This window comes from Puma concolor, chromosome B4 (genome assembly GCF_028749965.1).
Source record: "Puma concolor isolate L17-30 chromosome B4, mPumCon1.1.hap2, whole genome shotgun sequence".
NCBI lineage: Eukaryota > Metazoa > Chordata > Mammalia > Carnivora > Felidae > Puma > Puma concolor.
This window is the reverse complement of record NC_141673.1, coordinates 9,776,163-9,801,505: the sequence shown is the minus strand read 5'-3', so window position 1 is coordinate 9,801,505 and position 25,343 is coordinate 9,776,163. Positions and strand designations below refer to the sequence as shown.

The 25,343-nt window shown below is 52.4% G+C and overlaps 1 protein-coding gene across 1 annotated transcript; it reads right to left on the bottom strand.

The window, feature by feature from the left end:
• Window positions 1–1,323: 1,323 nt before the first annotated feature.
• DNAL4 (dynein axonemal light chain 4) lies at window positions 1,324–13,179 on the bottom strand. Its single transcript, XM_025926959.2, has 4 exons — window positions 13,063–13,179; window positions 5,413–5,623; window positions 3,660–3,743; window positions 1,324–2,424 (listed from the first exon to the last, which is right to left on the bottom strand). Exons 2-4 carry the CDS (start codon window positions 5,479–5,481, stop codon window positions 2,260–2,262), a joined length of 318 nt encoding a protein of 105 aa, XP_025782744.1. The 5' UTR covers window positions 5,482–5,623; window positions 13,063–13,179; the 3' UTR covers window positions 1,324–2,259.
• Between the last annotated feature and the right edge of the window lie 12,164 nt (window positions 13,180–25,343).

The following is a 25,343-nucleotide window of genomic DNA, read 5'->3' as shown; positions in this document are numbered from 1 at the left end:
AGGCTGGTGCTTTTTATCCCCATTCTGCAGACAAAGCCACTGAGGCACAGAGAGCTCAGGAAGAGCAGGGCTGGGCCCGAGCCAGATCTGTGGGCCTCGGAGCCCACACGCCCAAGTGCCACCCCCACCACCTCGGCCGCAGGCTGCGCCAAGCCTCACTTGCTGGCACCCGCGGGTGTGGATTCATGGAGAGAACAGACGCAAAGCGGGCGGTTAGCAAACCACGGCTATTCCAGGCCTCGGCGCCCCCTCTCCCGTCACTCCTCCCTGTGCGCCCCCAATCTCTCCAGCCTCGGAGGGGGGACCTCAACTTCTAGTTCAGGTCTGCCTGTCGTCAGCCCGGGGCCCTGCGAGGCACCAACTCAGCCAGAACTTAGGTCCACGAGCGACCACTAGTCTCTCTGCCCAGCCGCCCTGGTCTGTGTGAGCAAACCTTGGCTGCCTGAAGCCACGATGTCCCGCATGTCTGTTGACAGATCTACTCACGACTGGACTCAGCCTCGGAAGGGCATGGCTGGGCCAGGGGCCGAGACTCCCGGGGCCCCAGTGTCCTGCGTGGGCCAGCCCAGGAGGCCCCGTGGGGTGGGGAACAGAGGCTGCAGGGAAGAGGGGCCTGCTCTCCCCGGGGCCAGTGTTTTAGGGTCTGAGACTGGAATTGAGGGGCCGGCCCCTGAGCCGAAGGGGCTTCGTGGTCCCACAATGTGCCCCCCCATCCTCAAATCACTTTTGCCTCCGTGTCTCTACTCCCATCACCCCTCGGTCTGGAGCAGCCCCTCCCCCAGTAAAGCCCCCTCTCCCTCAAGAGTCAGCTTTCGGGCCTCGTCGGCCAGAGGCCCACCTCACTCCCTGGGCTGGGACCGGAGGCGCCCCTTCTCCTCCTGGGGTGCCCTGTCCTATCTTTCACATCTGCTTGTAACGACTGGGTTCAAGTGTTCCTCCACAGGAGACTGTGGGCTCACTGAGGGCAGGGTCTGTGGCTTTTCCATCTCCGGGACCCTGCCCCTGGGCCCTGGCATCCACCAGCTGTTGAATCAACACCTTTGAACTGAAACCACGTTATGCGAGACCGAGGGCTTTATGGCAGCTCGGTCTGGCCATCGAGGGCGTCTCAGTCAGCGTCCGTGTGGCCCCAGCGACCGCACTCAGCCCCCACCTGGGACGGAACGGCGAACGGCAGGGCCTGGGCGAGCGGGGCTGTGTCTGGGCCCAGGTTCCCAGGAGCCTCGCTATTCAGCCAGAAGTCTCTCTGGGCTCCCGGGACCCACCACAGCCTGAGGATACCCAGCCCATCTTCCCCTAACCTCAAGAGACTGTAGCTCAAGGTCCATTTTTGGTCACTTTAATTGTAAAAACGAAGACATTTATATAAATAAGACCGCTGTGTAAAATAGGATTCACCCTTCTACTAAAACCCTTCTCCCCACGCTCAAAAAAGAATATAGAAAAGCCAGCAGAGATCAGAAGTACAAATCAGCATGCGGTCCCTGATGAGAAGTAACTGGCAGGCCAGGTTTCCCTGCCGAAACAGGCCTCGTGGTGAGCGCACTCCTGGCCCAGGAGCCTCGCCGGAGGCTCAGTGACACCCACGCCCTCTGCCACGGGAGCCCAAGTGCACAGGTGGAGGCGGTACAAAAGGTTCGCGGCCTGGCGGCTGGGGAGGGAGGACAGCACGTGGGGAAAGGCTGTCGGTCCTCGCGCCAAAGCCGGGGACGACGGAGCTAGCGGTCCAATGAGAGGCAGCGGTTTGTTCAGCCTGGGGTCGGGCTGGGGAAGGGGCTTCTGGAGGGTCACCTCTTCTCCAGAGGACGAGGGGAGAAAGCTGCCAGTGTCCCTTGAGAGGACAGGCTCCTCCTGGGGCCACGTGCATATGGCCGGTGAAGACAAGGACGGTGCAGGCCGGCTGCAGCGCGAGGGAGCGGGGGGGGGGGGGCGGGGGGGGGCTCCCAGGAGCGAGGGGAGAGCGGCCCCCAAGAGAGGTGGGGCTGGCGTGTCCTTGTGCGAAAAATCCCACCTCCCCACCCTCCTACCCTGTCACACCTCCCACCCCTCCCCTGCGTCCAGACCGCGGCCTGCTCTCCCCTTCGCGCGCTGGGGGCCTGGGGAAAGGTGTCCACGCGTTCACCCGCTGGGCGCGGCTCGGGAAACTGTCATCAAAGGGCAAAAGGAAAGACCCCAGGCTCTCCTTTGCAAAGCGAGGGCCTGCCGGGGGCCGCTCCCCATCCCTGCAGGGGATGGGGGCAGGGGTGGGGGGGGACGGTGTCAGGAGCACTTCCAGACACACACAGCCAGGGTCCCCCCGAAGTACAGGTACAGGAGGTTCTTCACCTCGTGTGTGATCTCAAACCCAAAGCCCTCGCCGATGACCACGTGCCAGGAGGAGCCGAACTTCTTGTCCATCGTCTCTTTGATCATCTTGGCAGCGCTCTGGAACAAAGGGGACGCTCATCAGGTGGGAAAGGCTGGGGGGGGGGGGAGCACGAGCCAACCCCCACCTCCCCCCGGGAAGCCAAAGTCTTGGCGGGAGAAGAGCCCATGCCCCACTCTTCTGCCTCCTGCCAGGGGCTGGGACACAGGGACGGAAGAGCAGACCCTACCCCACCAGTCAAGAAGACACTGGCGAGGCTGGTCGAGCAGGCCCTGGTCTGAAGAGGGAGCCCCGGGTCGGCGTCCGGGCTCCGCTGTTCAGTGCCCGTGTCCGGGGTCGGTACCACGAGGCTGCGGTGGGGACCAAGCGCGGTAACGCGTGACGGCACTCCGCACGCCGCGTGCGGTCCTCGTCACTGCGAGGAGGTGTCAAGTTTGTCTCCAGGGAACAGAAAGGCTTTTCCCTAATGGGTCCGGGGAACTTCTGGAAGGGGAGTTGGACTGCTTCCCTCAGTTACGGCAACAGCCCCCACTCCTTCCTGTGCTGGCTCTTTCAAGAAGCTTCTTCTGAGAAGAGGCCTAGGGAGGGGCAGAGGACCCAGCCTCTGAGGGGGAGTCCGTGCCAGGCGCTTGGCCCGCGTCATCTCAGTACACACGTTCTCGCGGCCACCCGGTGGGGAGGCAGCATCTGACTCCCCGTTACAGACTAGGAGACTGGGGCTCAGAGATGAGAAATGGCTTATCCGGGGTTAAAGAGCTCGGAAGGGCTGGAGACAGCATTTGAACTTGGGCCTGGGTCTGCCTCCCCACTGGCTGGGCTGTCGTGATGCTGACTTCTTTCTCACTCATCACTGGGCTGATGAATAACATTCCTGCGTCACTGCCTGTTGGCCATATCCCCAGCACCCAGAACAGTGACTGGCACAAGGGATGGCATTTAACATCTTTTTTGGATGGATGGATGGATGGATGGGTACGTGAATGAATGCCTGGGCCTCTGTTCTCCCCTGGGACGGAGCCAAGGGGGAGAGGTGCCCTACCCAGCAGACCCCGGAGACAGGGAACACAGGCAGGGGCACCCGAAGAGCCCTCTAGGGCTGGGCATGACCACCATCAGATCAGTGCCCCAGAGACAGCACCAGCCTCTTCCCTCGCTGGCTTTCCTCGGGCTTCGAATGCTTCCAAGGAAGGCACCAGCCAGGCCCCAGTAGGACTCTGGAGCTGGCTGTGGGGACCGGGGCCACCTGATTCACCCACGGGGGTCACCGAAGGAAGGCACAAGGGGCCACCTGTACCTCATTGTTGTTGGAGAATTTCTCACAGGCCGTGACACATAGCTCCATGGTCTCTACTCGCATCTCCTCTGGCATGTCCGAATGCTAGAGACAGGGCAGGGAGACAAACAGAGAGAGGCTTAGCCCACGAGCTGGCCTTCCGGGCTGGCTTCGCCATCCCAAGCTTAAGGCATGGACATTGGGTAGCTGCCCTGGCACGGCCCTGGGCAAGCCCATCTCCTGACTCGGGGCGTGTGGCTGGGACAGAGGGCATGGAATCTGGCGAAGCCGAGTGGGCTTTAACGCCCGGGCCCCTCTGCAAGGGCACGAAGCTTCCGGCATCACGTTCCAGCCAACAGACACGGGGAGAAGGCTGGCCCGGGCAGGAGAGGATGCCGGTTGCGGAAACAGTTTACATCGGCCCCAGAGCACAGCTGGATCTCAGCCGGAAGGGCCTGGAGAGACAGCTCCGGGTTCTTCCTAACTCTGACCGCTCTCTCTCATCCACTTGGCCGGATCCCCCTCCTCCTCCTGATTGCGGGAGGGCCCTGGGCTTCGTCCCTACCCTGTCTCTTCGCCAGCAAGCTCCTCTTCAGGAGGTCCCACCCTGTTCCGTGGCGTCATGTATCTTCTATGTGAGGGTTCTTACATTTTCGCTCCCAGCTCTAACCTTTTTTTGTGGGGGGCTCCGGACTCCTATGGCCAACTCTCTACTTGACAAGCTGACTTAGACGTCTAAAGGATAACTCGACTTTCCCCACAAACCTACGCTTCCTCCTCCTTCCTTTTCTTGGTAACTGACACCATTTTCTCTCCTGAGTTCAGGGAAAAAAAAAAAAAAAAAAAGTCCTGGGAGTTATCCTTGACTTTCCTGTCCTCACACCTGGCACCCAATGCGCCAGTGAGTTCTACGGCCTCAACCTCCAAGATGCGTCCTGAGTCTGAACGTGTCCATTTCCACTCCGTGACCTGGGCCTAGCCGCCCCCTCGTCTCCCTGGGCCTCTGCAGTAGTGTCCTCACGGGTCTCCCCACTTCCACTCCAGTCCCCTAAAAATCCATTCTCCTTACAACAGCTGGAGCGATCCTTCGAAAACATCAAACGCGTCCCATCACTCCTCGGCTTAAAATATCCGCTGCTCCCTTCGGGCCCGGGAGAGCGTCCACACTCTTCACCATGACTGTCACAGCGCCTGGCCCACCTGTGAGGTCTGGCCTGCTGTCACTCTGGCCCTCACGTCCCCCCACCCGCCTCGGCACTCGTCGGCCTTCCTTCTGTTCTTCCAAAATGCCGAGCTCACTCCCACCGCGGGCGTTCGGGGCTCGCCATTTCCCCTGCTTGGCACGTGCTTCCCAGACCTTGGCAAGGCTGTCTCCCTAACTTCATTCAAGTCTCTGACCGGAGAACTCTGTCCAGAGACTAACCCCCTACTCTCTAGCCCCTGACACCTACTTTCTCTCTCTTGATAGCACTATTTACCGGAATTACGCTCCTTGAAACTTTTCTTCCTGTGGCCCAGGCCTTTGCCTGTCTTGCTCGCTAGTGTACCCACAGTGCCTAGAAGAGAGCCCAACGTACAGTAGGTGACCTAAGTACTTGTCGAGTGAACGAAGGAACGAAGGAATGGAGCACTGTCAACTCTCAGACCTCCAGACCTGAGCCAGGGGAGCCCTTAACTTCCTCCTCCTGCTGTCCTGCAGGGAACGAGCTCTCTGCCTCGCTTTGAGGCGGTGTGGGCCCTGCTGGCCGCCCTGCCTCCCTGCCCCGGGGCTTACCCTGACCAGAGGGAAGGTCTGCAGTCGCTTATAATCAGCCTCATCTTTCTTCCCTTCTGTTTCTCCCATGATCCTTCCACCGTGACCCCCGGAGGGAGAGAGTGGGCTCTCGGGACGTGCTGGCGCTGGCAGTGAAGACCACACCCTGGGGATTCAGGAAGCAGGCCCTGCCAACTGGGTGGGAGCAGAAAATGTCTTTCCTCAAGGGGTGCTGTGGAAAACAGGAAAAGCCAGGAGAAAGAGTTGGCTTTCAAACCATACATCACAAATTAGAAATGTCTCACTGACAATTTGACACCTCCCCGTCTTAACTCCTCCGCATCCTTTTCCAAATGGCCAGCAAGTCTGCAGACGGGAGGATGAGTCAACGCGAGATGCTGGGACCCGGTGGTTAAGAACACGCTGGTATGCGGCTACAAGCCCACACTGTCATTATCAAGACAAATACTGAGTGCGGGCCAGGCCGAGGGTGGAGCCTGGAGCTTGCAATTAACACACGCAGCTTCTCTGTATGCACACGTATGTACACGGTCCTTACTCCCCAGCACATGTAGCTGGAAAGGGAAATGTCGGGTCAGGATCAACAATCCCGGGCTTGTGTGCAAGCCGGAGCCTCTTCCACGGGTCCCTGATCTGCGGAAGGAATGGGAACAGTGATGGTCCGTGTCCTCCTCGGCTTGCCGGGCTCCCAGCACTTCCTGCCCCCCCCCCCCCCCTCAGGCCTGCCTGGTCCAGAAGCTGTAAGGCCTGGGCCTCCTGGTTCTACTGTTCCCCAGCAGTGTGGCCTTGGGCCTCAGGGTCCTCACCAGGAACCTGGGAGCAGCCACATCTATCTCGTGGGGCTGTTACGAGACTCAGATGAGAAGGTACGTGAAGCTAACCCAGTGCCCAGCACATGGCCACATACACGAGAGACTGTGTGTGGATATGAATGGAAAGTTATAAAGCCTAATACATATGTTTGGATTTTTTTTCTTTCCAAATCTAGCTATGTAAAAACAGATGGGACTTTTCCTAAAGAGAGGAGCTGGGTCCTAATGTCTGTGAGCACTGCTGGAAATCCTGGTTGTTTCTCCTTATTCTCCAATTCAATCTAGCCTGTAATTCAAGGGACTTTTTCTCTCGGAAGAAGGACTAACACAAGTGCCTACAACCCACCGTGCTGCGAACCCTGCTTAACCATCCACATTGGACACCTACAAGCAAATAATGTTATGCCAGCGTTTCTGACGTTTCCAAACTGGTTTGTTTTCATGGCACGGCCGCCAAAGCCCGAAAACGCCTAGCGCAGCAACTAACGGGCAGTCGTGACAGGTGACGTTTGTCAGGTTTCCTGTCCCTAGTGCCCCACTGCTACAACGCCCCTGCGAGTTAGGGCCTGCACCAAAGAAGGCGTAAAGCTGCTACTCCACCGGCCTGAGGTCTCAGCCGGTGAGCGGCAGACCTGGGGTTTGACTCTGGGCGCGGTCTCTGGCGTGGGCCCCTCTCTCTCCTTCTCGTGGCACCGACACAAGGTAGGCACCCAGTGTGCCACCCCCAGCGCGGGCCCTGTGATCCCAGCTGCGAAATGCACGTTTGACGTCTGACCGGTCGGTGATGACCGTTCTCATGTGGACTCGACCCACGTGTGGCTGAGCACCGAGCCTTCCGCGTGCTTCTTCCGGGCTGTGCTCTCAACCGTCTCCGTCTCTCTGGTGCTTCAGAAGCCCTCAGCGCCACCCCATTTGGTGGGCTCCCTCGAACGAGGCTGGAAGCCTGCCGCCGACTCCACCATCCCGCGACACTGGTATTTTCTGGTTTCCCGGTGGACAGACGGTTCCTCTGAGCTCGTCAATTCTGGGCACCTGTACCACTCAGATATTAGCAGTTCTGGTTTGTCTCTACAGAGAAGTTGGCGAATGACCAGGCACGATCTCACTGGACTTTCTGCTAATGTTTCTTATTTCACAGAATCCAGGGAATCGTCTTGTCTCTGCTCGTTAATGTTAAGGCCCATCTCCAATCCCATCCTGTCCTGGCTTTCATAAAGGCCACTTGCTTGCTGCCTCCTCCCCGTTATCAAGGTGCAACAGAGGTGACGATCAAAGGATATGGGCTTTAAGGTGTGTTTACCTCCCAAGATTCTCAGCTTAAAATGCTGAAGCAGTCGCTGAGGCATTTCCCACCTAAATACTGAATTAAATATTTCAATCCGATCCAGTGCATCCTCGGGGCTCAAGAGTGCTGGCCTGGCGTGGCCTGGAAGGGAATTCAGTCAAGGGTGTGCCTGCCTGCCCTTGGGGAGGGCGGGGGCTGGGGCTGCTGGGATTCTGTTTCAGCATATGGAACCCTGATGAACCAGACTCAGAGGTCAGAGATATTACCAAAGTCCATTCTTCAGGAACAAAGGGGAAAAAGCCACCGGGACAGGTTTTTTTTTTTTTTTTGGAGGGGGAAGGGCGTGGGGAACCTCGAGGTGGGGTATTTAGGCTTGAAGGCCAGTTCTATAACCAAAATGAATTTTGTTCCCTCCGTGCTTTGCAGCCCTGGGCAAGTGATTTAACCTGAGCCTTGGTTTCCGCCTCTGTGCAATGGGATGAACCCGTCTTCTTATTCTCAGAAAGCCACTGCAAGCACCAACGGTATGAGTGTGAGGGTGTGGAAACCGCAAAGCTCTGTGCACTATTCTCATCGCGCTGCTCGCGCTGCCACCCTGCCGTCGGTCAGCACGTCTCCAACATTGTTCAACCGCGCTTATTAAGGACCACGATTGCGAATGCCTTTTCCTAACCACTGCCAGTACTTCTGGGGATCCAAAAGGGATGAGACTTGCAGGATAAAAAGGAACAGTTATAGATGACGTGCTTCCAAATACAGAAAGGTAGGAGAATCTTTTATGATGCTGTATCATTATAGTACAGCTACAGTCATTTGGCCACGATTTAAAGCCCGCCTGGAAGAATGCTGCCAAAAATAGCAGACCCAGAGGTTTTAATAACCTTATCAATCTCCCGTGCGGATGAGTGTGTGTCTGACAGCTCCAGGCCAGAAAGAAGTCCCATCAGGCCTAAAAGAGGGCCCTTTAATAATGTAAGTGTGACCACAGCCAGGGTACTTGAATCTGCTGGGCACCAAAGCTCAACCTGTCCTAGGGACGTCCTGGGGCACAAAGCCAGTGGCGGCCTCGCCCTGTCTCCCGTCCCTTGTTCTCCTCGCCCAAGGACGCCTCCGAACGCTTGGCACAGCCTCGCCCCTGTCTACTGCAAAGCTACGCCCAGGGAACGGGAGGAAAAGACAGGGCTCTTTCTGTCATCACCTTGAAAGACCCAGGGCCCCTTGTCCTGCTGTCTGTGCCTCATTCTTTCGGACACTGACCTCAGTCACCGTGTATTGTTTTGCTCCTGAAGCACTTGGGAAGAATCCTTAGGAGGGTTAAGCGGATGTGAGAGGGGTGGGGGGAAAATGAAGGACTCTGGGAATTAAGGCCGAAAGTGTCTGCCAGTGCCCCAGAGTGGGGGTGGGGGCAGCCACTCAATGCCTGGAACACTCCTGGCTTGTGTATCCCGGAGCACCCCCGGTCACCACCACCAGGATCCGAGAGGTGGGAGGGCACACTCAGAGCAGGGCACGGGGGTTGGTGGGTGCAGGCTCCGCGGGCAGGTCTGAATTCACATCTCGTGCTTCAGACAAGTGTTTCTCTCTCGGAGCCTTCGTTTATCTCGTCTGGAAATTGGGACGAAGAACAGACTACCTCACAATAAGCGTCAGCTCTTGTTACCGGTGCAGTGAGAGGGGGACCTGCGATGTCCTTCTTCATATACCAGCCCACCAAACACCTAAACGTTCAGCCAGACAAACCAATAGTTACTGAGTCCCCACTCCGCAAGCCACGCTGTAAGCGCTGACGGACAAAAGTCACAAGGAAAGTCTGTGGAACACAGCTGGGGCCAGTGGTAGTTGGGGGGGGGGGGTACACTGGGTTTTCATTCATTGTCTCCTTTCATCCAATAACAACCTGTGACGGCAGCATCCACTCCCAGTCCTCAGATAAGGCACCCGGGGCTCAGAGAGGTTTGGGGGCTGGCCCAAGGGTACTGAGCCAGCAGGGACAGAGCCAGGATCCAAACCCATATCTGCCCTTCTAATTCTACCTTCTATGCCTCTTCCCCGGCCACAAGCAGGTAGGAGAAAGACAGAAACACAAGTAGCTTCAATTCTCGGCATCTGCCACCTGCCCGGGCACATCTCCTACTTCCAGACACGTCGGGGGGGACACACTGGGTGCCCTGGTCATACCCCCCGCCCTTCCCTGCCACGTCGACCCTCTGCCTTCTGGCAAACACAGAGCAAAGCTGGCAAGGTGAGGAGAAAGGAGGCTAAGGGAGTGAGGGCATTCATCCAAGATGCTGGGGGTGAGGTCAGGAGACAACACGGGAGACCCGGATTTCACAGATCAGTTTCAAAGGGGGGAAGCAAACACAGGATTGCATTTTCAAGTTACGCTGAGAACATTAAACACATCATCTACTATAAATGAAGGTTTTAATAGTTAGAAGGAGATGGTTGCAGGATAAAGGACAGTCCTCAGAAAAGACAGTTACTTTCCTCTCTCTCTCTCTCTCTCTCTCTCTCTCTCTCACACACACACACACACACACACACACACACACACACACACAGGAAGTTGCTGCTGTTAGTGTTGTTTTTAACATTGTCCTCGTTTTTTCTCGTTTTACTGAGGTCTAGTGAAGACTTCTGATGTGCCTTAGACCATGGGGAGGGAGGGAGGGAGGGAGGGACGGAGGGAGGAAGAGGTGGGGGAGATAGAGACATTTTCTTTATGTGTAACACGACATACTAAACAATATTGACTCACGTGGTCCCCCCCACCCCCGCCACCACCACCAACATACCCGAATTTGGATGAAATCCCAAACCTTTTGTTCAAGATACAAAGTACAACAAAAAGTCACGGCCGTCACAGCTATTAGCTCCAAGCGAGCACAGATGCTCACCACACACAGCCGACTACGCAGTTTGCCGCCCCTCTCCTTCCCGCTCAAGAGAACAGATTTGAATGTGAGGGACGAAGAAGGACATTATTCCCGAAATAAATTGGAGTTGGCGCTGATTGGTTATTATTATTTTCTTTTAACCATTCGCAACTGCGAATCACTGGTGGCATGTCACAACCAGCCACGACTGAGCAGTTGTGTCGCGAGTCCAGACAGTCACCTGAGGCTGAAGGGTCTTCTCTCTTCCCCTGTAGATGCCCCAGGGCACTCGTCCAGTGTCTGCCACATGGCAGAAGCCCAACAGATATCTCTATTGTCGTTAAATTAGATTTCATTTGCTCCCTGAGGAGCATCAATCCATTTGAGTATCAAATCCATTCGATCGGATATATTGAGCACTGACCATAAGCAAGGCACCAGGACGGGTGTTCTACATCCAGGATCTCACTTACTGCCCCCTGTCCCCAATAACTCTGCTACACAGGTGCTATTATCCCTACTATTCTCATGGCCACGACGGCCGAGAAAAGGAAAGTGACTTTCTACCCAGCTAGTAAATGGAGGAGCTAGGACTCCCTCAGTATATAGGACTTCAAGATTAGGCTTTTTCGATGACTCCACTTTAAGAGGGAGACAATCTCTGCTTTCAAAGGGGCTTATGATCTGAGAGACTACCACATACACAAGGAACGGACTATGGTTCGCGACAGAAAGCAGAACATGCCACAAGGCAGATGCAGAGATAGAGGCAGGAGGAGAATTCTAGAAGGGGCAGGGGAGAGGATGGCAAGAAACGCCTGGTGGCAGGGGCAGCCTCAGAGTGGGAATCCTGGCAAGCGGACAAGGTGAGGAAGCCGTTCTGGGCAGAGAGATGAACAAACACAGTGACTTCAAAGCAGAAAGCTCAAAGCATTTTCTGGGAAAGTCCAATGGTTCAATCTGGCTGGGGACAGAACCTGGCACACTAGAAGGAGAAAAAAGGCTGGGAAACAATGCTGGGGGTGGGTTTGTGGAATCATAGAAAGGCCCTATAACCTAGGCCTGAGAAGCGTGGACATTTTTAGTGGGGAAAGAGAAACGCTTTGGAAGTCTCTCAGGGGTTGGTGACATTGCAGTGTTTTCAGGCAATTATTCTGGTGGGCTGGGTAAACAGAAGAGACTAGAGGTAGGGACACCAGTTAGGAAGTTACGGCACTGGCTCAGGTGATCTGAACCAAACTGGCCGCTTCTGGAATGTGAGATGTGAGATCCTCAAGGAGGCAGAATCAAAGCAACGTGACAACTGCCTGAGTGGGATGGGACGGCAGAGTGAGGGAGGATGGCCACGCCACTGAGAAAGACGGCATGTCGGGTAGGACAGACGGATGGTGAAGAAGCGGGCCGGTCTGATTTTAGAACTACGGAGTGTAAGTTGCTCGTAAGACACGGCGAAGAAAAGTGTCTCGTCAGGAGTAGGTAATCACCGAATCGCACGTCATCAGGCACAGAAGGGAAGCTATTGAGTCCAACCACCACAGCAATATATCACGCACTACCCTCACCCCCACTCCAAAGCATCCCGAACCATGAAAGCCCAGGAAAAAGATCAGAGCACGGGATCTGGATTTCATGAAGGAATGACGGCTGATAATAAGGGAACTGATGACACTTCTCAGAGGGGGAAAATGTGGGGAAGAGACCAAGGAAGTGAAGTCACAAATGCTGAATCTACATTGGACCAGACTCTTTAAGAAACAAACAAAAAAACAATTCAGTTTATTTATTTTGAGAGGAGGGGCGAGGGGCAGAGAGAAAGAGAATCCCAAGCAGGTTGGGGGTATCCAGCGTCCAGCCCTAGGAGGGGCTCGAACTCACCAACGGTGAGATCATGACCTGAGCTGGAATCAAGAGTCCTACGCTTAACCGACTGAGCCACCCAGGCGCCCTGGACCAGACCCTTCATACTTCAATTCCTTATCCTCAGAATTCCCCCCAAGGCGACGTATCCTGATTTTATATATACTCAGACTGGAGTCCAAGGAGGTTAGATAACTTGCTAAGGTCCTGTGATTGGGAATTCAAATTAGGTTTGTCAAGTTCTGTTCACTACACCCATGGGTAGCACATCCTCAGGGAAGCCCATGGTTGGATCAAAAAGCACATCCTAGAACGTCAGGGTCGAAGAGGCCTTAGAGATTATTCAAACCAACTTCTATTTACAGACGGGGAAACTGAGGCCCAGAGAAGGAAATGACCAGCTTGGGGTCCCAGCACGTCACCAACGGTCCAAATCAAGCGTCCTGGGCCAAGGCGATGGCGACCACCGGTCCAGCCGCGGGAGCGGGGAACTGCTCCGCGAAACGTGGGGGGGAGATTAAGGTCCTGGGGGGAGTCGGGTCAGGGAGGATGGGGGACCGCGCAGCGTGACGGGGCTTCGCGTGTGTGGGGGAAGGAGCGCCCCGTAGAGTCGCCACAGCTAATCGCTCACGGCCCATTTCCCAGGTCCCCGAAGTGAGGGGGTGGGGGTTGGGAGGACCGGGGGCTGGGGACCAGCAGGCAGGAGACTCGAGGTGGGGCCTCCGCGGTGGGCGAGGCCCCACCCGCCCCGCGACGCCTCGCGGCCCCGCTTCGGGCCGGCCCTCCCCGCCCGGCTGCCCGCCGCGCCCCAGGGCCTCACCTGCTCCCGCGGGGGCCGGAGCCGGGGCCACAGCTAGCGCACCCCCGCCAGGGTTGTCAAGGAGCGAAACAAGAGTGTCTTAGCAACAACAAGGAAGTCCTGCCCCCTCGCCGGACGTTGACAGGGAGTTCACTTTTTATTGGTGAATAGAAGTGTCAATCAATGTTAAAGGCCCCTACAACGTCAGGCTGGTACGGAAAGGGGCGTGGCTAGGGGCTGGGGAGGCGGAGCTGCGGTTATAGTCGTCTTAAGTGGGCCTGAGGAGCTGGGGAGGTACGGAAGTTCTCGTTTGAGAGAAGCAAACTGGGAAGAGTGGTGTTACTTTGGGCGCTTCTTTGAGCCATTTGAAATTTACAAATGCAATTTGTTGGTGTCGTGACCCTAAGATACTGCTTTATTAGAATCTCAAAGGCCTAATAATAACTAGCAGTTATGTAGGCTTCGCAACGAGTATTTCACGTGATTCTTCACATCTTTTTTTTAGGTAATCATATTCGTAACCCCATCTCGGAGAGGTTAAGTAACTTGTTAAAGGAAAGAATCAAAGTAAAACTCCCTGACGTTGAACCAAGCCCTCTTTCCACCGTAGCACACCCACATACTGTTTCCTAATTCCGTAGGAGATGTTGTACCATCTAAAGACACAGTTGTCCAGAGCGTGCCTTTTCTTCCTTTTAGGAGGGAAAATTGATCTGAAAGTCTTAGTGTAACTAGGGAGAAAGGAAAGCGAGGAGGAGAGAAGAACCCGCAGATTCAATTATTTGATTGGTGGACCAAAGAGTGGGTGGGGTGACTCCATAATTTAAACATTTACTTTTTCATGATGGTACTTCAGGCGAAACCCCACTTCACATTCACTGGCACCTGCTGGGAACTCAGCCACCGGCCAGGTGCTGGTTATTCAGAGAAGAGGAAGAGGAAGACCTTGGCCCCAGAGAAGACACAGTCCAGTGAGGGGAGAGCTGTATCAACAAATAGATATAGAAGACTTTATTCTACCTGTACTCTGGTATAGGCGTGGGGTGCTGGTTCTCTCCAAGGAGGGAGTAACTAACTCTCAGAGGAGGTGGTATTGAGTTTGCTGCATCTAAGGCGACTAGTAGGCTAATGAGGGTGGGAGAGCACAGTTTACTGGGGAACTGCCAGCCACTCCATGAAACCTGGGTTCGGGGTGAATGTGGTACAGTGGGAGGTGGCAGTGAAAAGGGTGGGGGTGAAAATGTAGAGGGAAGTAGGGACCACAAGAGTCAGAAGGATTTTGAATGCCAAGTTCAGGGACTTGGGTATTCCTGGGAGTGTCCTCTGGGGTCTTTTAGGTGAGAGTGGAGAAACTAGCTGTTGGACAATTCCAAGTAGGGCAGAAATATGGTCAGATCTTTTTTGACCATTGAAAGATCACTTGGGTGATGAATATGGTGGATCAGACTTGGAGTGGGTAGACAGAATGCGGGCACAGTGGGTTTGGTTTTAAGACTTGGCAGCTTGAGGTGTGCTTGGCCCTTGCCGATTCCCAAATCGCCTTCCTGGTGCGTTCTGAGGGTCCGTGGAATGTCTGACTCAGCCTCCAGATTTCCCCAATCCGCTTTGCCAAGTTTCTCCAGGAGATGGAAGTTGGCCTTTGAGGGGGATGAAGCTCTCGCCTCCGCCTCTCATCCAAACTTCTAAAAGGGGTCCACGTTTGCTGTGTTCTCTTTCTCACCTCCTATTCAGTCTTCAGCCCACTACAATCTGGCTTCCCCTCCCACGCTGCCACCACCGAAATTACCTCTTCCATGGTTACCGGTGACCTCCTGAAGAGTGGAATCCAACAGACCCTTTTAGTCTTTATCTTTCTGGACCCATCCCCTCTGCTAGTGTAAACTTGTCGACCACATCCGTCTTTGTGAAATTCTCTACTCCAGAAGTAGTGCCTGCAGAACTCAATTTTCAGTGCAGATTCTAGGGCCCCATGGCATCAGAATAGTGACGGGCAGGAATCTGTATTTTTCACAAGTACCCCCGGTACACATTCACAGTTGAGAATCACTGCTCTATCTTAACATCTGGGCACTTCATTCTCCTGGATCTCCTTAAACCTCTCTTCCTTTCTGGCTCCTTTTTCCTTGGCTCTCTGTGCCTACCTTGACTCTATTTTCTTCTTACCGGTGTTCTCAAATTTCTTCCTACCCAAGGTCACATCCTCAGCAGCAAGAGTTACCCTTGGTCACACTTCCTAGGCTTGATACTCTGGAAAAGCCCCTCTGGTGATTCCAGACCCTCCCAGGGAGTTATGCCACCCCATGCGTATCTTGTTTAGAATTGCTGCCTTAAGACTTGTCCTTTGGGGATTTCATCTACTCCCATGGTTCCATTGTCAGTATCCTAGATTCTGATGGTTCTTGTGTTTCTCTGTCCAGAGTAGGCTTCTCACTGGAGCTCCAGACCTAAATATCCAAATGCTCCTGGCCATCTCCACCACCAGAATGTCCCACAAACCCTTCAAGGTCAATATGTCCCAAATTGAATTGATCATCTCCTTCTGATTTGCTCTCTCTGTATCCAGTATCTCAATAAATGGCACCACCAGGTTGCTTGCATCAGAAACCAGAGAATCGTGCCCTTCGTACTTACCACCCCCTGCCATCCCCCACCTGAAGTCAATCACAAGCTTCTTGATTCTGACTCCTAACTATGTTCTGATTACAGCCCCTTCTGGCTGTCTTCATGGCACTCCCCATGTGCACAGCACTATGATCCCATCTGTATTATTGCAACATCTTCCTAAAGGGACTCCCCGACTGCAGTCTTACCCTTCTCCAATCCGTCCTCCACACCACTGTCAACGCGATGCTTCAAAACCCAGTTTCACCACTGCGTTCCTCTAACAACTCCTCCCCTTTGTCCACAATTCCCCATCGCCTTCCAGGTGACATCTAGATGCCCCAGCCTGGCATTTGAGGCCCTCCCATGGCATGGCCCATGGGTGCCTCCGTCTTTTCTTCCCGCTCCTTCTCCTGGGCTCTGCACCCCAGCTACACCAACTCTTACGGCTCTCCACACCGTCCACACTGTTTCTCACTTTGTCTTTGCTCACACATCCTCTTGGCCACATTCTCCCTCTAGCCTTCCAAAGGGCCCATACACTTTTAGTCTAGGTTGTATACACTAGGATTCCACCACTTGAAATCAGAAGAGACCTCTGTGCTCCCATCTCCTCTGGTGCCTGTTCCTGTCTTTGCTCTTCTCCACAGTTTAATTCTCTGTCTTCCCCTGTGAGCTCCTGGAGAGCAGGAACCTTGTCTACACATCCGTATAACCCTGTGCTACACACAGGATCTAGCAGAGAGTAGGTGCTTAGTAAATGTTTCACGAATGGATGTCTGAGTGAGTGAATGAAGTGGATAGGGTCTTACCCTACTTCTTCAGACTCAGCTCGTGTCAATGCTCAAGATTCAGCCCACATTCCAGCTACACCTTTCATGTACTGCTCCTGATGTTTAACCTGGCTGTTGGGGGGACACCCTGGAATCAGTTAGCAACTGGATCAGCTGCAAGTAACAGAGTGACTTAAAACAACATAAATTTATTATCTTATAGTTCTTATAGTCAGTCAGATGATTGACATGGGTTTCACTGGGCTACACTCGAAGCATCCCCAGGGCTGTGTTCTTCCTGAGGCTATAGGCTATAGGTGAGACTGTTTCTTTTCCCTTTTCCAGTGTCTAGAGACTTTCCACATCCCTCTGACCCTGGCTCTTCAGCCTCCCTTTCATATCTGAGGACTCTTGTCATTACATCGGGTCTATCCAGATAATCCAAGTTAGTCTTATCTCCCGGTCATCTGATTAGCAACCGTAATTCCATCTGCAGTCTCGTTTCCCCTTGCCACGTGACTTAACATAGTCACAGGTTTTAGGGGTCAGGAGATAGACATCTTCGGGGGACCATTCTTCTACCTACTCTTGTCAGTTTGGGTCAATCTTCCACATGTAATTGAGAAGATTATATACTCTGCAGTTGCTCCGTTAGGTCAAGTTTGTTAATTGTTTTGTTCAAATTTTGTATACTCATACTGGATTTTGTTTGCTAGCTTTATAACTTTTTGAGAGAGGTGTGTTAACATGTCCCACTACAGTTGTGGCTTTGTCAAATTTTCCCTTTGGTTCTGTCCATTTTTACTTTCTATATTAGGAAGGTGTGTTAATACCTGCATCCAGATGTATAATTGTTATATCATTCTAAAAGACTGACTCTTTATCACCATGAAATGTCCCTTTTATCTCTAGCTGTGCTTCTTGTCTTAGAGTCTGGTTTGAACTAAGTAACACCAGCTTGCTTTGAATTGGTGTTTGCGTGGTACATATTTTTCTGTCTTTTAAATTTCAACCTGTCATATAACCAGTTTTGCAAGATTAAAATTTTTGTTGGAATATTTCTCTTTTTTAAAAAAATATTATTTTGGGGAGAGCACAAGCGGGGGAGGAGCAGGGAGAAGGGGACAGAGGATTTGAAGTGGGCTCTATGCTGAGCCTGACAGCAGCGAGCCTGATGTGGGGCTTGAACTCATAAACTGCGAGATTATGACCTGAGTTGAAGTCAGATGCTCAACAGACTGAGCCACCCAGGCACCCCCGGAATATTTCTCTTTTACTATTTAATGTAATTACCCACTTACATTACCTTCAGGTTTAAATCCGTCAACTTACTATTCATTTTCTATTTATTCCACTCTTTGCGTATTCTCTTTTCTTCCCTTGTTAAGCCTTCTTTTGAATTATTTTTATTATTCTTTTTTCTCCTGTTGTAACATGTTAGTTCCATATTCTTTTACAATCCTTTTAGTGATTACCGTAGGAAAATAAAATATTGATCCTAGATGTATCAAACTCTAATATAAGATCAATACTCTCACGGGGCGCCTGGGTGGCGCAGTCGGTTAAGCGTCCGACTTCAGCCAGGTCACGATCTCGCGGTCCGTGAGTTCGAGCCCCGCGTCGGGCTCTGGGCTGATGGCTCAGAGCCTGGAGCCTGTTTCCGATTCTGTGTCTCCCTCTCTCTCTGCCCCTCCCCCGTTCATGCTCTGTCTCTCTCTGTCCCAAAAATAAATAAACGTTGAAAAAAAAAAATTAAAAAAAAAAAAAGATCAATACTCTCACTACATTCAGGACAATGCAAAGGAATTAGAATTTCTAACTGCATTTACCTCTTCCCACCTTTTATTCTGTTACGAATTTTAAACCTCACAGGACATAGCTGTTATTATCTTTCTCAATCGGAATTAACTCAGATTTACCCACATGCTTATGCTTTCTGTCGTTCTTCATTAGAATTTCCATGTTTTCTTTCAGGACCCTTTTCCCTCTCCTTAAATAATTTTCTTTAGTCCTAACCCATCGGTGATATTCTCATTTTTCCTTGTCTGAAAACGTCGTTAGGTCATTTTTATTTTTGAAGAGTTTTCATTGAATATAGAATTCTAGAATGGTGGTTATGTCAACACTTTGAAAGTATCACTTCCTCGTCTTCCTTTTCCCGTTCCTTCTATGGAGAAGTTAGTTGTTCTGGCCATTCGCTCCTTGGAAGGTAACGCGTCTTTTTCTCTGCGGGAACTTCTAAGATTTTTCTTTTTTGTCATTGATTTTAAACCTATTTCACTATCAGAGTCCTAGTTGTGGTTTTATTTGCATCTTTCACGCTTGGTGTTCCCTGAGATTCTTAAATCTGTGGCTTAATGTCTTTCAACAGTTTTTGGAAAATTCTCAGGTGTTGTCTGTTCAAATACTTTTTCTGCCCTACTTGCTGCCTCTACTTCTGGGGCTTCTTCTTGTGTGACCTTTTCACAATGTCCCATATTAATCTTATGCTTCCCCTCCCCCCCCCCATTTACTTTCTATTTTCCCTCAGTTTTTACTCTGGCTCATTTCTTTTGAGATCTCTGTGAATAGAGTACACAATTCCTTCTTTAGGTGTGTCTGACCTGCTGTTAGACTTATTTATTGAGTTCTCAAGTTCAGATAATGTGTTTTTCAGCTCTGGAATGTTCATTTCATTATTCTTCATAGTTTACAGTTCTCTGTTGAAATTCTATGTGTTATCTACATTTTTTCTTTTTAAGTAGGCTCCACGCTCCATGTGGAGCTTGAACTCACAACCCTGGGATCAAGAGCCAGATGCTCTACTGACTAAGCCAGCCAGCCATCCCTGTCATCTAAATTCTTAAATATATTAACCATAATTATTTTCAAGTCTGTATCTCATAACTCCACCATATGGATCTCTTAAAGAGGTCTTAAAAATTTTTTTTTAAATGTTTATTTATTTTTGAGAGAGAGCGAGAGCGTGAGTAGGCAAGGGGCAGAGAGAGAGGGAGACACAGAATCCGAAGCAGGCTCCAGGTTCTGAGCTGTCAGCACAGAGCCCAAGGTGGGGCTCGAACACACAAACCATGAGATCATGACCTGATCCGAAGTTGGACACCCACCCTCCTGTGCCACCCAAGCGCCCCTAAAGAGGTCTGTTTAAAATGAGACTTTTAATTTTGAGATCATTATAGATGCACATTCAGGTGTAAGGAGTAATACAGAGAGATCTTATGTGTCTTTATGCAGTTACCACCAATGGTAGCATCCTGCAAAACGATAGGAGAGTATCACAGCCAGGACACTGACATTGATACGCTATTATTCAGATTTCCCATTTGTACTCAAGTGCGTGTGTGAGTGTTTGTTTTGTTCCATGCAATTTTATCATACGCGTAGGTTTGTTGGCCTTTAAAAAATTTTTTTTTTTTGCCTCTTGATTTTTAGTCATTCAGTTTTGTTTCCAGATATGTCTGGTGATGCCAAACCTTGTGTAACAAAAATATAATGTGAGTTTGGATGATATTGTTATCCTTCCTCCCGAGAGAATTTACTTTTGCTTTTGGCAAGATGTTGGTGAAAGAACAGACACCTTAATTCAATCAGTGACTGAGAGGATTGGAAGCCAAGATTCCGTCTTTGGAGGGCTGGAATATTTCCAATTTACCCTACTCTCAGAGTGTAACCTTTTGGGGTCTCGCTGAAAGCCTGCGTCACTTACCTAGAGCCCCTTATCCTGAACTCCAGTTTTTGGCTGGAATCTCTACTTCTGTTTGTCATACAGTTTCTTGGATCCACTAACCAGCTGCTCCGCTACTACCCTCTGCTCAACTTAGGCACTTGGTGTAAGTGGACAGGTGCCTCAAGAGGAGCATTGGAGCCCCCAAGTCAGGCTCCCCTCTCTGAGCTTCTGTGCTCTATGGGATCTTTGGCACTTAACTCTCACCTCTCTTGATGCCTCTCTGATGCCTTTTCTTGGAGGTTTCAGGTGTGCTGTTTGGTGTTTCTAGCTTTTCTCAGTGGGAGAAGTAATCTGCATCAGAAATCTACATCAGCCTTTGTTTCTCAAACCAGTATTTGACAACCCGGAGGGGCCAAGGGGAAGCCAAAGTCACAGAGCATACAGTGCAACATTTGAGGGCTTGCTCTGGAGTCAGGAAGGATTAAAATCCCAGTGTTGCCACTTCCCAACTGGATGACCTTGGACAAGTGCCTTCACCTTTCCGGGCCTGTTTGCTAGCAGCCCTTCCCTCCCAGGGTTAAATAAACGAGTATGTGTCGAGTGATCAGAGCAGTGAATGCCTGGCATACAGTAAGCACTTAATATAAATCAGTTATTAGTATTCAGTGAATACATAGTAAGCCCTACTCTGCCAGATGCTGGATGCATACTGTGATGGAAAAGACAAATACAGTCCTTTCTCTGGTGGGGCCGACACTCTGGGCGACCTACAATTTTTTTTTTCTAATGTCTGTTTATTTTTGAGAGAGGGAGAAAGAGCGCGATCAGGAAGGAGCAGAGAAAGAGGGAGACGCAGAATCCGAAGCAGGCTCCAGGCTCCGAGCTGTTAGCACAGAGCCCGAAGTGGGGCTCGAGCCCATGGACCCACGAGATCATGACCTGAGCTGAAGTCAGACGCTTAACCAACCGAGCCACCCAGGAGCCCCTCTGGGTGACCTACAATTAAAAGTAAATAAACAAGATCATTGTCAAAGAGAGGTTCATGCTATGGAAAGAAAGAGGATGATAGAATACATCACCCCGATGATAGAGGTTTGTGTCCAGGATGAGTAGGTAAGGCTCCGTTCCCAATTCTGGGGTCACAGACAAGACCGAGTGAGTCACAGAGGGTGACCAGGCAGCGACCGAAGGCTGAGGGGTCGGCGAAACATCTGCGATTGTTGCGTGACAAACTGAGACCTAAATGACAAGGGGGAGCAAGTCCTCTGAGAATAGGGGAAGGTGCCTTCCAGGCGGAGGGAACCTGTGCAAGATCTGGCACGCTTGGGGGACAGACGGAGGCCTGCATGTCCCGCAGCGTGATGGGAGAAAGAAGGAGAATTACTGCACAAGACCTGAGAGGTGGGCAGGGGTCAGATCACGCAGGGCTTTGTAAGTCAGGGTGAGGGTATGTATCTCATTCTAAGTGTATCAACAAGCTTCGGAGAGTTTTATGAAGCAGAACGATAGTATTTTGATTGCAACGTGATCATTCTGGGCATTGTATAGAGAATGGATTTTTAAAATTTTTTTTAATGTTTTATTTATTTTTAAGACAGAGAGACAGAGCATGAGTGCGGAGGGGCAGAGACAGAGGGAGACACAGAATCCGAAGCAGGCTCCAGGCTCTGAGCCGTCAGCACAGAGCCCGACGCGGGGCTCGAACTCACGAACTGTGAGATCATGACCTTAGCCGAAGTTGGACACTTAACCGACTGGGCCCCCCAGGCGCCCCGAGAATGGATTTTAAGAGGGGCTGTTGCCGTTGTACAATCAAGAGGCGATGGCTTGGACAACCGGTTTGGACAGGCTGGTACCGGAAGTGGAGAGGAGTGGGCAGGCTGGAGATGCATGTTAATGGTAGAGTCAGAAGATGGACGTCCAAGAGAAAGAGGGAAATCAATGATAACACTTGCATTTCTGATTTGAACAACTGGCAGATGGTGAGCCTATTCGGTAAGGGGAAGGCTTGGGGCAGAAGTCGAGGGGGATCAGGAGCGTGGGATATATTCATTCCGAGACTCCTATTAGGCAACCTGAAAATATACATGAGGAGTCGAGGGAAAGGTCTCGAAAGGAGTCATTGGTCTGAAAGTCATCAGATAATAGCCAGAGCCATGAGCCTGGATGAGATTGCCTAGGCAGAGTGAATAGAAAGAATAGGGGTGCCTGGGGGGCTCAGTCGGTTAAGCGTCTGACTTTGGCTCAGGTCACGATCTCGCGGTCGGTGAGTTCAAGCCCCGCGTCCGGCTCTGTGCTGACAGCTCAGAGCCTGCGGCCTGCTTCGGATTCTGTGTCTCCCTCTCTCTGCCCCTCTCCCACTCATTCTCTCTCTCTCAAGAATAAATAAACATTAGAAACAATCTAAATAGAATAAAGAGAGGCAGGGCTGTGCCCTGGGGTACTGCAGATTTAGAGGATGGGGAGATAAAGAATCAGAAGGAGCCTGAGAAGGAAGAGGCAGTGAAGAAAAACATGCTTCTTAAAGTACGGGCCAGGGACCAGCAGCCACAGCATCACCTAGCACTTGTTAGAAATGCTGAGGATCAAGCCGCACCCCAGCCCTGCTGCCTCAGGCCCAACCAGGGGGGAGGCCCAGACATCATCAATGCTTTCACTGCACTGCAGGCTAAACCAGTGAGCTGGGAGGCAAACCAAGGAAAGGTGTGTTTTGTTTTGTTTGTTTATTGTAAGACAGACAGAGCATGAGCTGGGGAGAGGGGTGGGGGGTGGGGGGAGAGAGGGAGAGAGAGAATCCCAAGCAGGCTATGCACCGTCAGCGAAGAGCCCGACGCGGGGCTCAAACCCACTAACAGTGAGGGCTTGACCTGGGCCGAAATCAAGAGGTGGCCGCTTCACTGACTGAGCCCAGCCAGGTGGCCCAGAAAGGTGTGGTTTGAAAGGCAAGAGAAGGAAATCTTTGGAGCAGGAAGGAAGGGTTAACTATGTGTCCGTGCAGCTGGGAGCTCAATGCAGATGAATACAGAGGCCTGGCCATGAAGTTTCATAACGTGGAGGTCACCGTTGGCCTTGACAGCAGTGATCTCGGTGAGCTGTGGGGGCAATGGCGGAGTGGGAACCGGCGAAGGAGTGAACGCGAGGAGTGAGTGGCAGAAAGACTGTGGACCCCGTGTGCAATAAAGGGTTACCCCGGCCACCTTAGGGTGCTCAAACCCTGCACATCCCCCCCACCCCCCAAAGGCCTGCGCCTTGACTAGTGGCTGTGATGTGAGCCCTTGGAATATCTTGCCCGATAAGGGTCCTATCAGAGAATGTAGGATACCCAATTGATTTATGGGAAGCACCTGTTTTTCTTTGCCTGGGGCCCTGTATCGGTTTTAACCCCCCCCCCGGCGGCGGGCGGTGGGGTGGGGTGGAGACTGAGTAGTTGAGGCTCACACAGGTCCTCGTGCCTCCATGACTGACCCCGAGTACAAGCCCTGGACACCAAGGCTCAGGTGAGTTTCCCTGGATGATGATTTTCTGTACAGGTGTCACACATCGTTGCTGGGGGTGGGGGAATGAAGCATCGTCTGTGACATCCCCCCCCCGCCACACACACCAGAAGGGAACACCTGGAGGCTTGCTCCTGGTCCCTCCCGGACTCTGCCCCATGTGCCTTTTTCCTCTGTCTCTGTTCGCTGTAACAAACCATAACCATGAGAACAGCCTTTCTGAGTCCCGCGAGTCCTTCCAGGGAATCATCCAACCTGAGGGTGGTCTTGGGGACCCTGACACACCGGCTTTTTCAAGAAGGCTTGCAGTGAAAGCAGCAAAGAGAGACCAAGAGCTGAAGGAGGGTGTTGGCTTGGGGTGGGGGAATTTTGCTTGAGATACAAGGGCATATTCACAAGCCTGTTGGAATGATGAAACAGACAAGGCGAAGTCGGTGATTCAGGAGAGACGTTCTTGAGAGGGCGAAGGGGTACACAAGGACCCCTAATAAGGGCAGGGACAGATCACTCCGAGTGGCAGGAGGGCAGTCAGAGAATGTGCAGCTTTGTGGACACCCTTGGGGAGGTGACGATCGCTTGGTTTCGTCAGTGGGCTATGGGGTAAGGCCACCCTTGAGGGGGCAGGGCTCCAGGCGGTCCGAGGAGAGAGGGAGGGCATGATTTTTTAGCCATTTTGGCGAGCAAGCCCCTCACACAAGGCAGGTGCTAAGATCGCGGGGCGGGCAGAAACGCCTCTTGGAGATCTCCGACCATGGGTTTAAAATGAGCGTCAGCGCGGGTCAGAGAGCCCCGTGCTTTTCTGCCTCGGGGTTCAGCTGGGCAGGTGCTGGCACGAAGCAGGTGGGCAGAGGGATGACACCGGGGTTGGGCACGGCCTGCTGAGTGGGACAGAGGGAGAGAGGGTGTTTGTAAGTAAATCAGGACGAGAGAGGATAAACAAAGTATCTGCCGGCAGCTTCGTTCTGTTCAGTGGAAAGTAATTAAAAGCAATATTTTCAAACAAATCTGGATTCATTTCGGAGAATGAAGGAAGCACATGAGTTCTTCAGACAAGCCTCAGATACGTTTTTCCTGTTTCAAGTGCTGCTTCCGGCTATATACCCTCTGGTCCTCACGGGGGTATCTGGGAAATCTGGGAAACTTTGGAAAAGTATGGGAAGGCATGTCCTACTGGAGTGACCCCCCCCCCCCCCGACCCAATTGGGCCCTTGGCGTTTCACAGGGGATGTCTGAGGACGTGGCCCAGCTACGAGCAGTGACAACATTGATGGAGCAGGAGAATGGAGGCCGCCCCCCTAAGATGGGGTGGACAGGGAGGGCTGGGGACCAGATCAAGGCCTCCTGGGGGTAGCGTGGGTGCTGGAAGGGGGCGTGGGGGCAGCAGATGCTGACACTAAGAGTCCAGCCTAGAGGCCGAACGAGTCACAGGGATCCAGGTAGACTGTGGAGCAGGGGCAGGCTGAAATACAACCGAGTCCCTCCCTCTCTCCTACCCCATCTCTCTAGGACCCAAGGGAAGCAAGGCTCTGGGGGTCCAGGCAAGTGATTCAGGCAGACTGGGTCTCAGGGAACAAGTCAGGGACCTGGTTCCCAAAACTGGGGCACGAGGTGGGGATGGGATGTCGGGAATGAGGCCAAAGCCCAGTTATCAGAACTGGGACACTTTCCATGTGGGACTTACATCCTTCCTGCATAAATCCTGGGAAACGGGGTGTGTCTGCACCTGGGAGCTGGCAGGACTCTTCGTCTGAGACGCAAAAGTGGGGT